This window comes from Corvus moneduloides, chromosome 12 (assembly GCF_009650955.1).
Source record: "Corvus moneduloides isolate bCorMon1 chromosome 12, bCorMon1.pri, whole genome shotgun sequence".
Taxonomy (NCBI): Eukaryota; Metazoa; Chordata; class Aves; order Passeriformes; family Corvidae; genus Corvus; species Corvus moneduloides.
The window spans coordinates 21,122,397-21,138,608 of record NC_045487.1 but is presented as its reverse complement, the minus strand read 5'-3'; the positions used below and the strand labels follow the sequence as shown (position 1 = coordinate 21,138,608).

Genomic DNA, 16,212 nt, shown 5'->3' with positions numbered 1-16,212 from the left:
TCCCCCCAACCCCTGCTCCTTCTTAAACTGATGGAATTCCCGCTTGAGCGGGCAGTCTTTGGTCCAGTGTCCAGGCTGGTTGCAGAGGAAGCAGGTGTTCCGGGTCTGCTGTTGTGGCTGCCTCCGGGCGTTCTTCGATGGAGGTCGGACGCCTTGGCCTGTGGTTCTCCTCTGGTCCGCAGCAGGGCGTGGTGTAGCTGCTCTCACAGAAGCCATTCCTCGGGGTCTTTGCTTGTCCGAGCCGGCAGGTTGCAGGTGCGGCGCTTTCGCAGCGCAGACTTCTAGCATGGCTTGTATTGTTGGCGGAGGGTCCAGAGGAAGGCTCAGGATGGCTGCTTTACATTGGGGGTTCGCGTTGGCCATTGCCATCTCCACGATGACCTCCTCTCTGGCCGCCGGCTGCCTGACCTGCAACTCTACGGCTCGGGTTAGTCTCTCTACAAATCTGAGGAATGATTCCGTGGGCTGCTGTCGGACCCGCGAGTAGCTCTCCACAGGCGCGTCCGGCCTCAGGTCAAGGAATGCCTTACCGGCTAGTTCCTTGACCCGCTGCAGCACCTCTAAAGGCAAACCCTGGGCCTGCTTCGGCACCAAAGCCCATTCCCCCTCGCCGCTCAGATGGTCCATTGTCAATGCCTGATTATCGGCATCAACGGCCGTATCGGATCCCTGCAATAGCACTGGAAGGAGTCGGCGGAGCTCCCTTTCCCATGCCAATTTCCAGAGCAGAAACTCTGCCGAGGAAAGTAAGCATGAGAAAAGTTGACGCAGATCAAAAGGCGTCGTTACCGCTCCGGAGAGATTTGCCTGTAAAAGGCCGCGAAAATATTTGCTCTCCCTCCCAAACTCCTTCTGCGCTTTGCAGAGCTCCTTAACTGTTTGATGGGAGAGGGGTTCCCAACTGGCATGGGTCATTCCCCCTCTCCGGGACCTCTGATAAATAACCGGAGCGACTGAAGGGATGGGGTCCAGTTCCGGGTTCCGGTCCTCAGGCCCCCCCCTTCCAGCCACTCACCATGGGAACCGGAGGGCCAGCCGTGGGAACCGGAGGTAGGGGCGTGGGAACCGGAAGCGGGAAGTGGGTGGCGACCGGACATGGACCTACGACAACCCCCCGGGGCGGAGCAAGGGGGCATACACCGAAGTGGGGTGGGAGGAGTAGCAAGGGCGGACCCAACTTGGGAGTAGGAGGGGTCAGGGTACAGGGAGGAGTTGGGATGGGAGGGGTTAGAAAGTGGGAGGAAAGGGTTTCAGGATGGGGAAGGAGAGGGGGGGCAAGAGGGGGTCTCTGCCATGCGGCGCCCGCCATCTTGTCCTCCTTGGGTAGGGAAGCCATTTTCTAAATCTTCGGTGAAGCTAAAGCGAACTCGGGGTCTTAGAACTGGGGAAGTCGGGGAACGGGGTGAGCCCCAGGCAGTCTGGCCAGGACTGTCCAGGCGGGGGGACCGGGAATCCCGAGGAGAGCCAGGGAGTCGATAGCAACCCTGCGCAGCGTCGCGGTTTGCTCTCTTCAGGATGCCCGGTTTAGGGGACACGGGCTTAGGAGAAGACTTAGGGGTAGCAACTGGGGAACCCGGGGTTGGCTGTCCTTCCCTCTCCCTTTTTTTGTTTAAAGCAGACCGAATTTGTAAATATAATAAAGAAAACTTATCTAAATCCTTCTCTTTTGCCAATTGTGATTCTGCCAATTTTGCTCCCACGGCGTTCCAAAAGGGAACGCTTAAAACCGAATGTTGGGAGCAGTGAGGGAAGTGCAAGAACAGCCAGCGAACAAACCTTTTTAAACACCCCTTAGAAAAACATTTCCCCCCACCCTCTAGGAGTCCCACAACTTGGATATATACCCCCTTCTGTGCTGTGGACAGTTTAGCGCCCATATCCACAGCACAACGTCTGAAGCTGAAAGAATAAACCCTGGACACTAAATCCCAACCGGAGGCAAGTGACACACTCGCCCTGGGGCTGCGCAGCCTAGCGGCTCCTCAGGAGCCAGGGACCGTAAGTCCCAAAAAGCCTTTACCGGCTTTGAAGTAGATTCCCCCCCCCGGGGGAAAATACTTACCCCTCAGTGTCCAGGCGGGCTCCAGACGACCAATCCTCCACCGAGGACGACTCCGCTGGCGCAGGTGGAGCTACCGTCCTCTCCCCCAGGAGCACAGCTCCCTAAAACGGAGCGTGCTACAACTGGGGTAGCTTGACGTCCCAAGGACAGGCTCAGAGAGCCGACCAGTCCTTTCCGCGGGGTCCGATGGAGGCGGGGGCCCCGCGATGGGCGCCAAGCTGCCTCTGCGTCCCCTTGGAGTGGATCCCACTCAGCCCGGTCAGCTCCGGACGCAGTCGGCTGCGGGGGCCAGCCTCCGGACTCCGGGAGACCAGAGGTCTGGCTCGTGGGTCCTTCCACAGGACCGCGGCGATGGAGGCAAGCGGTGGAGGGAGGAGGCAGACTCAGATCTGGGTTAAATCTGGAAGTTTATTGAGCCCTCGGAGACGAGGTCCCACCTTCCAGGAACACCCAGCTCTGAGCGAGCTCCGAAGGCATCTGCAGGAGGATTTATGGGTGGGTGGTAACATGGGAGGGAACCAATCGGAGAAGGGAAGGGTGTGGTGAACAGGGTGAAAAGCGTATCAGGGAACCAACCATGGGAGAGGAAGGGAGGGATCTTTTTTCCCTAGCCAATCACATGATGCCCCTGCCAGAACTTTCTAGAAGCCTGGGAGGGGTGCCAGCATGATTGGCAAGGGCCAGGGAGGAGACAAAGGTGGGAAATGGGGTAACTGGCAGAAAACTGGGAGGATACAAACTGGGTAGATACAAAGGTACAAAACTCGAGGGGAGACCCGGACTGAACCAAAGCAAAACACACTCCCACAGGCCCCATGCATCCTCGGCATAGACTATCTCAGAAATGGATATCTCAAAGACCCAAAAGGACATTGTTGGGCTCTTGGAATAGCTGCTGTGGAGACAACTGGGTACCTTGCCTGGCCTCTCAGATGACCCCTCTGCCGTGGGACTGCTGAGAGTTGAAGAACAACAGGTGCCAATCACCAGAGCAACAGTGCACCGTCGACAATACCGCACCGACAGAGACTCTGTGGTTCCCGTCCATGAGATGATTCGTAAACTGGAGAGCCAAGGGATGGTCAGCAAGGCCCGCTCACCTTTCAACAGCCAGTGCGTAAGTCCAGTGGAGAATGGAGACATGGCACCCCTGAGAGGCTCGAGTCAAACAATGGGACTTATTTTAAGAACAGCCTCATAAACACCTGGGCCAGAGAACACGGTATTGAATGGATATATCATATCCCTTACCATGCACAAGCTGCCAGGAAAGTTGAATGCTGCAATGGACTACTTAAAACCACCCTGAAGGCACTTGGTGGGGGGACCTTCAAAAATTGGGAAGTGAACTTAGCAAAGGCCACTTGGAAGGTCAGTACCCGAGGGTCCATCAATCGAGCTGGTCCCGCCGAGTCTGAACCCTTGCACACAGTGGATGGAGATAGAGTCCCTGTGGTATGCATGAGAGGTATTTTAGGAAAGACTGTTTGGATTAATTCCACCTCAGGCAAAGGCACACCCATCTGTGGGATTGTCTTTGCTCAAGGACCTGGTTACACTTGGTGGGTAATGCAGAAAGATGGGGAAAGCTGTTGTGTACCACAAGGAGACCTAATCTTAAGTGAGAACTGTATGTAGGGTTTCATTGTATATATGTATGTGTGTGTGTGTGTGTAGAGTTTAAGGAAGGTATTGATTTGGGATGATACAGATGGTAACAGAATAAGGGGTGGATTATGTCCTGGGTTGCCGTGTATTCTATTACCATCCTCATGAGCTGTTGAAACCATGTGGGGCAGTGTTTCCTTGCCTCCTCCCCCCGGACTATCTTTCTGTTAATGGCACATCAACACCTGGCCTCATGACTCATCATCCCACTGTGAGATGCTCCACCCAGAGGGAGGAACCAAAGCATTCCATCCTAGATATAATCTGAGATTCTGAACAGCAGAGACAACCTTTCCACTGGATTTCCAGAGGACAGGAGCTACATAGCCACCACTGGACCTTCTGAGGAAGAGCAGACCCTTTCTACAGGATCACCACTTTCAAAGGACTGCAGCCACCATTCTACCGCACTGCTACCACCATCCTGATTAACAGGGTGTCAGGTTGTATCCTGACTCTGTCAGTTTAACCCAGTGTTTTCTGCCTTTACTTTTTTTCCTTTTCTTTCCCCATTAAATTGTTATTCTGACTTGGTGTCTCCCACTAGTTTGTTTTCAAACTAGTACACTGCCAGAGCCTCCGTGAGAGCTGCCGGAGCGCAGACGGAGGAAGGCCTTTGGACAGGTGCAAGGTATGAATGATGCACGGTCCCCAGTCGTGGTGTGAGCAGAAACATTTCTTCCAAGCATCTCTAGCTTTTAGAATAGTTTCAGGTTCGAATAGCGTGAGCCTGGACAGCCAACAGTCTAAATGTTCAGATGTCTGCTACCCAAAACTAGACATGAACAAGTCTCTCATAGAAACATCAGGCTTTTTCCCTAAGCCAAGTGCTGGGAGGGGAATTTCTTCTGCAAAACTACTGTGCTTCTGCTGCTTGTTCCAGTTTAGAAAGTTTCCTCCATCGGCCCTGCCTCTATGGAATAGTCCTTTCTCTTCTAACTAGAAGCTCCAGGTTCTCTTCTTACAAGTTGTCTTTGTTTTCTTTTCCCCCAGACAGGAGTCCCTGCTCCCCCAGAGCCACGTCGATCTGCAGAACCTGCTTGTGGCTGAGGATGCAGATGGCCAGGAAAGTCCTGGAAGTAAATGCAGAGGTCAGCCCAGTGCAAGATGATTTTTCCAGAGACAAGTGTCCCAGTAGCAAGAGTCTTGGAGCTACTAATTGTCAGCCCAGAGCTCCCATGGCACTCTGGCTGTTCCAAGGAGGGAACACTCCGTGCTTTGCAGCGGACATGATCCACATGAAACCAAGGAGGTTCCTCCATCTTCAGGAAGCTCCCCTGACATGGCTTCTGACTTCCAGGAAAGTGTTTACCCATGGCGGTCAGATCTCCTTAGGAGCATGTGTGTTAAATAAATTTGGATTTTCCCAGAGAACTGAGTGTTCCCACTGTTCTGGATTTGAGTGGGATTCCTTTCTTCCCAGGAACTGGCACAGCGCTGCGTTTGGATGCAGGATGGGAATGCTCTGGATCACGGGTGGATAGTTTGGTTGTTGCTAAGCAGGGCTTGCCCTCCTCAAGGACTCTGCAGGGTCCTAGAGGCCACTCCATGTCCCATACTCTGCTGTCGAGGAGGTGACAAAGAGCCTGGAGGGATCATGTCCAGGACAGCCGACCCAGACTGGCCAGAGGGATATTCCAGACCACAGGATGTCCTGCTAACAACTGGGGAAGCTGGTCAGGAGAGGCTGAACCCTGGTGGGATTGACTGGGCATCAGGCAGAGGGTGCTGAGCACTTGTGGTGGGGATCACTGCTCTGACCTGGGCTTTGGTCCTCTGGCTCATTTCTCCCCTTCTTGTTCTTCTTCCTCCTTCTTCTTGTTTGTCTGCACCTTCCTGGTTTTCTTCTCCTCCTTCTCCTCCTTCCAGGTCTTATTCTCAGTCTTTTTATTTCTCTTCTCTTTCTAATTTTTTTCCTCCTTTGTTTTTATTGCTCTTTTTTCCTTTTCTCTTTTTTCTTTTTCTGGAGCAGTAAATCAGGATGTTGATGGAGGTCTCTGGTTCTGTTCCCAACAGGGCAGCCATTTGGCGCAGCCCATGAACGCAGCGTTGGAGTCCATGGAGGTGTAGGACGGATCCTTGTTGTCCGCTTCCTTCCCTCCCCCACTCCCCACTGCCACCAGCTCCCCCTGGGCAATGAGGGGGCTCCCGGCTGAGCGAGGGCAGCGCGAACGTGCAGCAGCTCAAGGATCCGCTCCCTGGCACTTCCCGGGACAGGGCTGCCCTGGGCCTTGGCATGGACAGAGGGTCCCCCTTCTCTGCTCGGCGTGACCCTCCTGCCCCAGCCTCGCTCAGTTCGATTCATGTGCCTCCCGTGAGGGACACCCTCCACACAGATCCTGCTTCTGATTCCTTGGATCCACAGCACTGTTTTTCCTGGATTTTAGCCATGGCTTCCCCTGCGTAAGGGGCTGGGCTATGCAGGGGGGAGTGTGCTGGGCTTTCTCAGGACAGCGTTAATGGTTTCAGGTTCCCAAGAGCTCTTGTGTCTCCCTTTTCCCCACCAATATCCCTCTGTCCCCTCCTTCCTGACATTTGCTGCCATCACTTCATCCCCTGTCCCTGCCACTCCTTCCTCTGCAGCGGAGGTCCCCTCATGCTCTTTCCCTGCCCCAGCACGGGGGGCTGAGCCCGCTGGAGCGTGTCCAACTGCCCTAGAGTCCCTTTTGGCATCTGCACATCCCTGCACAGCTCCTTTGGATGCTGCTGTCCCCTGGGAAGGTGTCCTTGTCTATAACGAGGTGTGAAGTGAAACTATAGAGATGATTTAAAAACCTGATATTTTATTGAAAGCATTGCCCTTATAGTTCTCATAGAGACCACACAAAAACCAGTTTTCTCTCAGATTCTCATGGCTTTTTCAGCAAATTATATTAAATATATACCTTAATGAATGAGCCTAGGGCAAAGTGTTCATTTAGAATACAGAGGTTATTCTACAGTAGTTTCTCCTCTGAGCAGTCATCCAAGTCTCTGACTCTGGCAAAAGACTGACCATCCAGAAGAAAACACTGATCTTCCAATGGGAGAATTTGCACTCGGACAAGTTTTCCCAGAAGAATTATTTCAGCATATGTTTTCTCCAGCCAAGCAGTGCTTTGTTCTGCGGATCTCAGAAAACGCTACCACAGCTGTCAATACCGAGAGATTTGCAACTAGTGGTTGCAAGCAGCATTACCTAATGGCCCAGTGCAGGGGCGCAGAATTCAAATCTCCACCAAGCTGATCCACTACGCACCTTTGGAAATGTAATATCTGTGTAATAACAACACAGGAAGGTCAGGAACAGACAAAATAGCAAAACATGATACGAATGATAACACAGCTAAAGAAGTAAATGACTCCTAGTAAAAAATTCACTAGAGAAGCAAATGGACAGAAGTGCTTTTGCAGTAAATGACACTGTTTCAAGAAAATGTTGAAGAAAAAATATAGTCTTTAGCAAGGTACTTCTAAAATCAGCTTTCATCTTTGTTACAGAAACAAACCCATGAAAAATCTAATGGTTTCATGCAATACATGATTTCACATCTAAAGAAACCGTGCTGTCTTTACATTCCAGTGACATCGACACAAGGCTAAGTGCATCAAAATTTGAATTCTACCCTTTTCTTCTCAGGCACCGTGTTCCTTTTCCAGTACAAAAGCAACAAAGCGATTATAGGTAACAGTGGCAGAATACGCTGCGTTACTGTCACAGGGACTCCCGGCTTACTTCACCAGCTCCTCCTGTCTGCTGTTTGTTGCTGCCCACTGAAGAAGAGTCACATTTTCTTTGTCTGGTTGGCGAACATCGTATCCTGCTTCTACCAGTTCTGCCATTCCATACCTTAAATGAGAAAAAAAAAATCCATTTACTTATCGTTTCTTCAATATTCTCCAGTCTGGAGACAGTCGCATCCTAAAGAAAAAACACATCTCAGTAAGCATCACCCAGCAGTTCCTACTTGAGCAGATTCCACATTGCATTCAATGTAAATGTAAATTCAATGTAAAAAGAGTGGGGCTGTGCCTTGAGGAGTAGAATTTTCTACCTAAAGGAACCTGCTTGAAATGCTTTTATTTACAGTAGCAACTGTAAGTGATTTTTCTTCTTCCACTGTGTGAGAAACGAAGCCCACTCCTCTTTTTGGAGTTCTATAAACTTAATAAGGGACAAAAGGGGACAAAGGTCACTTAAAGCAAGAGCCCGCAGCGCTGGGTGTATGCTCATAGCCAGAGGCACAGCCACTTACACAAACTTCCCGCCTGTATGCTTTAACATCCTGCATATTAATAAACTACAATGCAGATGCATGGCTTTTCTCCGAGAACTAATTTACATTTTTTTAGAAGGGATTAACATAGTTCCTCCCCCGACCCGCCTTTCAGAGCATGGGTAGATGATCATGAGGGTCCTCAGGGGTCCTCTCCGATGAAGGCTCCCGTCCTCCTCATATCTTGAACTTTTCAACTTTGCCTTTAGAGCATGCTCAGTTATGGTGTTCCTGGGTCTTTCTGGATCCAACCGGTTTAAATTCTGTACTTTGTGGCTAATTGGTTTCACTGTTGCCAACTTCTCATTAGTACATCCTGCTGCTTCCTTTATCCAGCTATACTTGTCTATTTTTGCAATTATTCACTTGGCGAGTTTCCGTTTATTTGAGCATTAAGCGATGAATTAACCATACACTCGCTATTACATTGTATAAAAAAGTTATCATTCAAATTATATAGGTATAAAAAGTTATGATTCAGATGATATAGATATCTTATAAATCAAGCTGTATGAGTATCTTGTAACTTTGACCCCAGTTATAACATTAACTAGTTATTATCTGCATAACAAAGTTATTCTTAACATGTTGACACATAATATTTCCTAACATATTCTAATACATAATATTTCTTACATTTCACTACCCGCAAAAGCCAATGCTATAATAGCTGTTTAGCACAACTACAGGGAGAAAATGAAATGGACAATGTTTCCTTTGTAAAAATATCCAGCCTGGCTCACATCTGAGGACACTCCCATCTCTTGCAACACTTTGCACCCTCAGAACATGTATTTGTGTAACACGTGTAGCCGTGACAATATCACAGCTGCTGGGGTCTTCAGCGAAGGGATATGGGCCTGGGAGACCTTGCTCTCCATGGGCGCTCTGCCTGTTGTGCATATGGCGTCGATGAGGCCCGTGGCAATGGCTTTTACACTGTCAGTTAACAAAACAATTATTAACCACTGTTACTTATCGGCTGCACACCACACACACCTCCCTCTTTACCAGAAGCACTCACTGTGCGTGTCAGGTTCTGTTAATACAAACGAAGAGGTTAATTCAAAGCACAGGTAAAACCACCTGGCAAGAGACTAATCCTTTTATTTGCGGACGACAGCAGGGATGTGGTCAACGTGCATCAGGACAAATTACAGAGGCCTTCAGCAGCCTGCAGAGCTGGTTCCCGACACAGCAGCCTCACCCACAACAGCGCTGCCACACCAGAACCACAACCTACGGCCTTGCGGAGGGTTTTAAACGCACTTGGGAGCCACAGTGCCGCCCGTGCAGCCTCAAAGCCCGTGCGAGGGAACAGACGAGGCACACGCAGGGCAGGACACGGACGGCTCTTGCCCGGCAGCGCCCGCCACACCCCGGCGGCACCGCGGCCCGGCCCTCGCCGCCTGCCAGGGGCCCGCGGCCGCGCTCCGCACCCCCGGCCCGGGCAGCGCCGGCTCCCAGCCCCGCTCCAGCCCCGGCACTGCCCGCGGGCTCCCCGCTCACCGCCGGGCCGCTGCCCACCATCCCCGCGGCCCCACAGCTTCCTGCTCCCGCTTCCTGGGCACGGCTGCGGGGCGGGGCCGGGCACTCACGGCCCGGGCGGGGCGGGACCGGGGAAGCCCAGGGGAGCCATTCCTGAGCTGCCCCGGCCGCTGCGGAGCCGCTTGGGCGGGCAGATCGGCAGCTCCCAGGCTTGTTGAGTTGTGCCTGAAATGGCTCCTTCCCTTTTACCGAGGCAGCCACAGCGAAAAGCTCTCTCGTTTTCGTACATGATCCCCCCGGGTTCTGTCAGACAAGGACCCTTTTCTGCTGGCGAATTTTTCAGGGGGTTGCGCCTCCGCAACTGGAAACGATCCCTTGGTGAAGGCTCTGGAGCACAAGTCTGATGAGGAGCGGCTGAGGGAGCTGGGGGGGCTCAGCCTGGAGAAAAGGAAGCCTCCAAGGGGGACCTTCTGGCTCTCCACAATTCCCTGAAAGGAGTAGTGCCACCTCCTTGCTGGCATGGTTGCCACAGGAGTTCAAGGCCATTTGGGAGCGTTTCCACCCGTAACCAAGCCCCAGTGTCCCCTCATAATGAGCACAGGGTGAGGGAGGAGTCGCCATTTTAGGGCAATCTGTGAGGGGCAAGTGGTCATCCCCCGAAGAAATGGGGATAACCTGGGAAAAAACCCACAGGTGTCAAACATCCACAAGCTTCCCAGGTGAGGTGGGACCCTGGCAGCCCCCAGAGCAATGCCATCTCTTCTGGCCTGAGGACAAACCCCGGCATGGGGTGACCGGAGACCACCAGCTCTCAATGGCTCTGGGCCTGGGCAGAGCAGGGCAGGGCCTGAGGTGTCCCGGGGCTGTGGAGGACATGGGGGCCTCCTGCTCCTGGAGGAAATGTGCCATGGCTCTTGGAGAACTGGAAGTCATCACTCACAGGTCATCAGAAAAGGGATAATTATCACCCCCAGCTCAGCCTCCAGACCAGGGCTGACACACAGGACTCTCGCCATCCCCTCACGGTGGGGTCCTGGCTGGAAGGATCACGGCTCAGGTCAGGCCTTCAGGTAGAGGCTTGGAGAGCCATTCAAGGCACAAGAGGGTCAGCAGCCCAAATAAAAGGGAAGAAAATTGAAAGAGCAGGCACATTTATGAATCGTGCTAAAACCGGGCCAGGAGACACTTCAGAGACAGAGTCAGAGAAGTGGGTATTTGCTTTACTCGGCGCGCCGGGTGTGTGGGGATCGCTCCTGCACACGCACACACCGGGGCTCCCTACAACACAGTATTATGGGTTAAATTATGAATATGCATCACATTCCTTGGGACAGGCATGGTTATACAAATTATTTCTTGGAAGTCATTAATAGAATTAGCATACGAGTCACGCATGCGCTGTGTGTCCTGGTGGTCGCGCTGAGGAAGGCCTCTCCTCTTCCTCGGGGGTCTTTCTGATGAAGACCAGTAGTCTTCCTCACAGTGCACTTTTCACCTTTCTCCCTGGGCATGCGTAGTCCTTTGAGGAATGATTCAGCGGTCTCTGAGATAATCCTTGAGCCCTCTATCTTGACAAGATTAGGGCGAATTCGGTTTCTTAGGTTTTGTAATTAACATCCGCTGTCTGAACTAACATTTGCTGTCTCCCAATTGTTAACTTGTGCTTACATGAGTTAGCTATTGACTGCCCCTTCCTCATTTATGAAAAAGTATGTTTTTTTCCCAAAGCCTGTATTGGTAGGTCAGGGCAGTAGACAGAAGGTGGCACAGGTTTGCAGCTGGCACCTGCCCACAGGGCCAGCGAAGGCACCTGGGTGCTTTCCTGTGGCTAAACTGGTTACTGCACTTTCCATTTCCATCAGTTGTTTTGAGGGTAGAGAAAGATATTTTGGGGGCTACAATGAGCCCAGCACCATGGGAGCAACTCCAGCATCTCAACATTTCCCGTGGGCTCCATGCCCATGGCTTACGAAGCTGCAGACCCAGCTGGTCAAAGGCCCAGCCCTGCCTCCCATTTCAGGGGAAGAAAGAGGAAGAGTTTTGTCAGGGCTCAACCTGAAATGACGTTTTGCCATTTCTGATTCTTCTCCCAGCATTGGAGAGGAGCAACATCTCTGTCCCTGCCACCCACTGGCCCTTGGAATGCACACATGAGCCCACGTATCACTTCTGGTGAACCCAAGTGGCCGCGTCAGTTGGAAAGGGCGGCTGTTGTTTCACTGTTGCATTTCTTGGCTTGTTACAGCCTCTCCTGCCTGTACTACAGCCTGTGCTTGAAGACACAAAACTGTCACGATGCCTGGAGGAAAGGCATCAAAAGCTTGACAAAGGCTGAAGGGAACACTGATTACCACTTTTCCCAAGAGGGTTCTTTAGCTGAAGTTGCTAAACGGGACCAGACTTGACACAACGGCATGGGTTTGTGGTTGTTTTATTTCTTGGGTCCTCAGGCCTGCATGGAACTCGGTAATCAGGTGCTGCAGAGGCTCCGGCAAGGCATCAAAGACGCCTGCCCCATACCCAAGGGTGGCGCAAGATCTCCTCCAGCGCTGGCCTGTCCGCGGGGTGCTTGGACAAACACCAGCGGATCAGATGTTGGCACTCTGGGGAGAGAAGCCAGAAAGCACCGGTCACTTGCAGAAGGCTCCTGCCCAGCTGCTCCCAGCGCCCACAGGGCCCGGGCCGTGCTGCGTGTGCTCAGAGCTGTGCCAGCCTCCCGGCCGACTCTGCCCTTTGCGGGACAGTGGCACGGCAGGACACGCGCCACCTCCTTCAGCCAAGCGGGCCACACCGACCCTGTTGTCACGGGCCGCCGCCTGCGGCCAGCCCTTGAGGGCAGATCGACCTCCCGCGGAGCTGCGTGAGGGCCACGCTGGGCTGCGCGGTGCCATCTACCAAAGCCTGCCTTCTTGAGGCCGGACACCAACCTGGAGAGACCTGCTGCCAGAAGAAGAGCTGCCCCGACACGATGTCACGGTCCTCCTGGAAGGGCATGTTCCCGCAGACCATGACGTACAGCAGCACGCCCAGGGACCAGATGGTTGCTGAATGGCCGTGGTAGCAGCCAAGGCAGATCCACTCGGGTGGGCTGTACGTGTGTGTTCCTAGAGGACACAGGCAGCGCTGTCCAGGCGCAGGCTGCTGGCTTCCAGAGCTGGGTGCCAGCCTCCTGGCGGAAGCAGGGGCTGCACCGGTGGCCACAACTTCCCCCCGGGGCCACCCGGCGTCCCCCAGCCAATTGGCCAAAGCCAGGAAACCATTCTGCAAGGCAAACAAGGCCAGCGGAGCAGCCCAAGCCCTTGCGGGCCTGCCAAGCCGAGCGGCCGGCGCCTGGCTTTTGCAGCCCCGCTCTGTCGGCAGGGCCGGCAGCCGGCTCCTGGGGCACAGCATCTGGCCCGTGCCAAAGGGCAGCCGGCAGCCGGCTGAATGCCGCACCCCGCAGCCCAGGAGGGAGCGGGGCCGTGCAGTGCCTGACACTGGGAGCAGGGCCCGGCCTGTGGGCTCACCAGCAAATCGCGTGAAGGCCTGCTCCTGGAGGAAGGTGCCGCAACCGAAGTCGATGAGCTTCAGGTCGCCACTCTCCGGGTCCACGAGGAGGTTCTCCGGCTTGATGTCCCGGTGCAGGACGCCGCAGGCGGTGCAGTGCCGCACGGCCTCCAGCACCTGGCAGAAAAGCCAGCGCGCCATCTCCTCGCACAGGAACCCCTGCTCCAGCAGGAAGGCCAGGAGATCCTGCGATGACTCCGGACGCTCCATCACCAGCAGGAAGCTGTCAGGCAGCTCAAACCAGTCGAGGAGCTGGATGATGTTGTGGCAGCCAGAGCCCACCTTCTCCATGAGCACGATCTCCATAGGAACACGGGTGCCGTCGGGCTGTGAGGAGGAGACAGTGCCTCCAGCAGGCCTGATGCTGCCCTGTGGCTCCGCTGCCCCGTGCCTGGCATACCCCAGTGCCCCCTTGGGCAGCCTCCCTGGTGCTTGGGCTTCCTCCCGCCCAGGGGATGCTTGGGGGGTGCCCCCCTGCCCGGCCCCACCTCCGGTGTTCGGCATCCCCGGGCCCGCCATGCTCCGGCTCGCACGCTGAGCCCACGCCCGCTCCCCCCGCCCTGCGCCGCCTCCCGCCCTCGGGGCCCGGCCTTATCCCTGCCCGCCGCGCCCCGCTCTGTCGCGGTGGCCCCGCTCACTCACCAGCTCGTACCACTGCAGGACGCTCTCCCGGGCCACGCGTTTGATGGCCACCTGCAAGCCCACGAGAGACGGGGCTGAGCTCAAGCCCTGCCCCGCCCCGCCCCTGGCCCTCCTCCCGCGCCCCGCCGTCCCGGCCACTTACCGGGCTCCCGTCCGAGAGGCGGATGCCCGAGAAAACGGTGCCGAAGCCACCGCTGCCCAGCTGCGGGCCCAGCTGGTACAGCTCCTGCAGCTTCTTCTTTTGCCCTGCGACCGAGACCGAGCCATCAGCCTTGCGCCCAGGGCCCCCCCGGCCAAGTGCCCGCGAGTGAAGCGGGCCGAGCCACCGCGGGCCACGTTGCTCTGACCTGCTTCCTGCTGCGCGCCGGGCAGCGGCCACCGCCTTGCAGCCGTCGGGCTGGCGAGCGGCAGAGCTGGGGCAGGGGAGCGCGCAGAGGCGGCTGCAGGAGCCGGAGGGCAGCGGGGCAGGGCGGCACCGTCGCTGTCCCCGGCGTCGTGGGCTGGACTCTGCTGTTGAGGACTGCCGGGGCTACAGCCCGAGGACTCGCACAGGGGGGTGTCAGGAGCAGCTGCAAACCAGAGAGGAGTTTTTTGAAGCCGTGGCCTCAGAAGCAATGGAAACAGCCAGGGACACGGCTGCTCTCACGGGCCTGGGCCCTGGCCTGGCCTGGGGATGCCCCTCAAGAGCCCCGAGGGAGCCTCAGACAGCTCCTCAGAAGATCTCACCTGCTACCAGAAAGGCCTTCCTGGTAGTCGGTGGCCGTCTCGGAGCAGCTTCCTGGAGATGGACGAGCCTCCTGGGTCTCTTGAGGGTCGTCTCCGCCACCAGGCATGGGCTGTTGCCAGCTGGCACAGCCGGCACAGCGTCCTGGGAGCTGTGGGCCGGCAACTGCTGGCTCCAGCTCACTTGCTGCTCCGCCACCTGCTCCTGAGAAGGCTCCCCTGGATCGGGCTGGGCTCCCACTTGGACTTCTGGGCTTTCCCTGGCCACGTCAGTTGTCAGGGTTGCGCCCGTGTTGTTGAAGTCCGTGAGTCCAAGGGAGCTGGGAGACCTGTCCACAGGCTCTGCACCTTCTGCAGGCTGACAGGTCTCACTGAGCGTCTGCGGGGGATAGAGGCTGTCAGAGATAGCCGAGGCTCGTGGCAGGATGGAGGATCTCTGACAGCCTGAGCTTCTTGCCTGTACGGTGGGTCTCTCATGGTGTGCCATCCTTGCAAGGGTTGAGGCTCTCCCAGGGATGGAGAATCTTGCTGGGAGCAGCCTCTTGAAGGGATGGAGGCTCCTGGAGGAGCTGGACGAGCCACAGCAGGGCAGGTGGCCTCGCTTCAGCAGCTCCTCCAGCTCTTTCCACAACGCCTGCCACATCCCAGAGTAGAGCGGCACCCATGTCCCATTGTGAGCCCAGAGCAGCAGCATCAGTTCCTGCAGCTCCTGGGCCACGGCCACGCAGGGGCCGCAGCTGCAGGGGCTGTGCAGGGGGCTCGCGGGAGCACGTGGCCGCTTGCGAGGGGTCGCCCGAGGCCTGGAGGACCTGGGAGCCACAGGGGCTCCTCGCTTCCTCCGTGAGCCTCTGGGCTGCACCCCGGGGCGCTTGCACCTCTTTGTTCTCCATGCCTGCCGCCTCCGTGGTTGCCAGTGGCCAACTGCCCACCAGACAGCCACAGTGGCCAGCAGCAGGAAAAGCACAATCACCAGGACGCCACCGTCACACATGGCTCCGGCACGTCCCATCGCGACTGCACTGGCAGCTGCAGGTGCTGGCCCGTGTTACACAGCGACTGCGTGGTGATGTCACAGTGCTGTGGGCCAGGACAGCCGTGTGACATCCCAGCCCTGCCTCTCGCCAGCGCTCAGCCCCTTTGTGCCGTCACAGCCCTGTGCCCACCTCAGGGATCAGCAGAACCAGCTCATCTCTGAAGATGCACATGGCCAGAAAAAGCCTGGCAGTAAGACCAGGAGCTCAGCCTGCTGCAGTGAATCATTCCCTGCAGCAAGTGGCACATCATGAAGAGTGCTGCTGCCACCAGTGTCAAGCCCATGGCTCCCAGGACACTGCAGCGGTACCACCTGGAAACACTCTCTGTGCCTTAGAAGATCTTCCAGAGCCAAAGGGAGTTGAAGTTCCTGTGTCTCTGGGGAGCTCTCCTGAACTGGCTGTCGAGGGCAGGAAGAGTTTTCTGTAACAGCTCACCGACTTCTGCGTTGCCTCTGTTCTAAATAAGTCAGGATTTCCCAAGGAGCGCTCATGGTGCTCCCACTGCTCTGGTTTTGACGGGCATAGGGCTCCTTTTTTCCCAATTGCTGACACACGCTGGGTTCAGATTCACGATGGGAATGCTGTGGATCAAACAGGGGTGGTTTGGTTTCTGCTGAGCAGGGCTTGCCCTCTTCAAGGACTTTGCAGTGTCCCTTGGTACAATGCATGTTTTCCACTGGGAAGGGAGGGAGGAGTGTTGAAGACAGAGGCAAAGAATGCATTAAACACCTGTGCTGTGTCCCTGTCCCTGTTTGTGAGGTGACCATCCACATCCTGGAAGGGGGACAATGTT

General features: G+C 55.4%; 1 protein-coding gene and 1 long non-coding RNA gene across 3 annotated transcripts; both read right to left on the bottom strand.

Annotated features, from left to right (window-relative positions):
* Positions 1–6,493: 6,493 nt before the first annotated feature.
* On the bottom strand, positions 6,494–9,725 carry LOC116449916. Of its 2 annotated transcripts, none has more exons than XR_004242584.1 (2): positions 9,496–9,725; positions 6,494–7,559 (listed from the first exon to the last, which is right to left on the bottom strand). It is a non-coding gene; the product is annotated as an uncharacterized LOC116449916 (long non-coding RNA). The 2 variants fall into 2 exon arrangements; XR_004242585.1 differs by lacking the exon at positions 9,496–9,725 and adding an exon at positions 9,256–9,405.
* Positions 9,726–11,142: 1,417 nt separating this feature from the next.
* Positions 11,143–15,394, bottom strand: LOC116450131 (serine/threonine-protein kinase pim-2-like). Its single transcript, XM_032122209.1, has 8 exons — positions 15,047–15,394; positions 14,389–14,764; positions 14,010–14,303; positions 13,805–13,908; positions 13,663–13,713; positions 12,981–13,347; positions 12,402–12,578; positions 11,143–12,077 (listed from the first exon to the last, which is right to left on the bottom strand). The coding sequence occupies exons 1-8, from the start codon at positions 15,392–15,394 to the stop codon at positions 11,974–11,976; spliced, it is 1,821 nt and encodes a 606-aa protein (XP_031978100.1). The 3' UTR covers positions 11,143–11,973.
* Between the last annotated feature and the right edge of the window lie 818 nt (positions 15,395–16,212).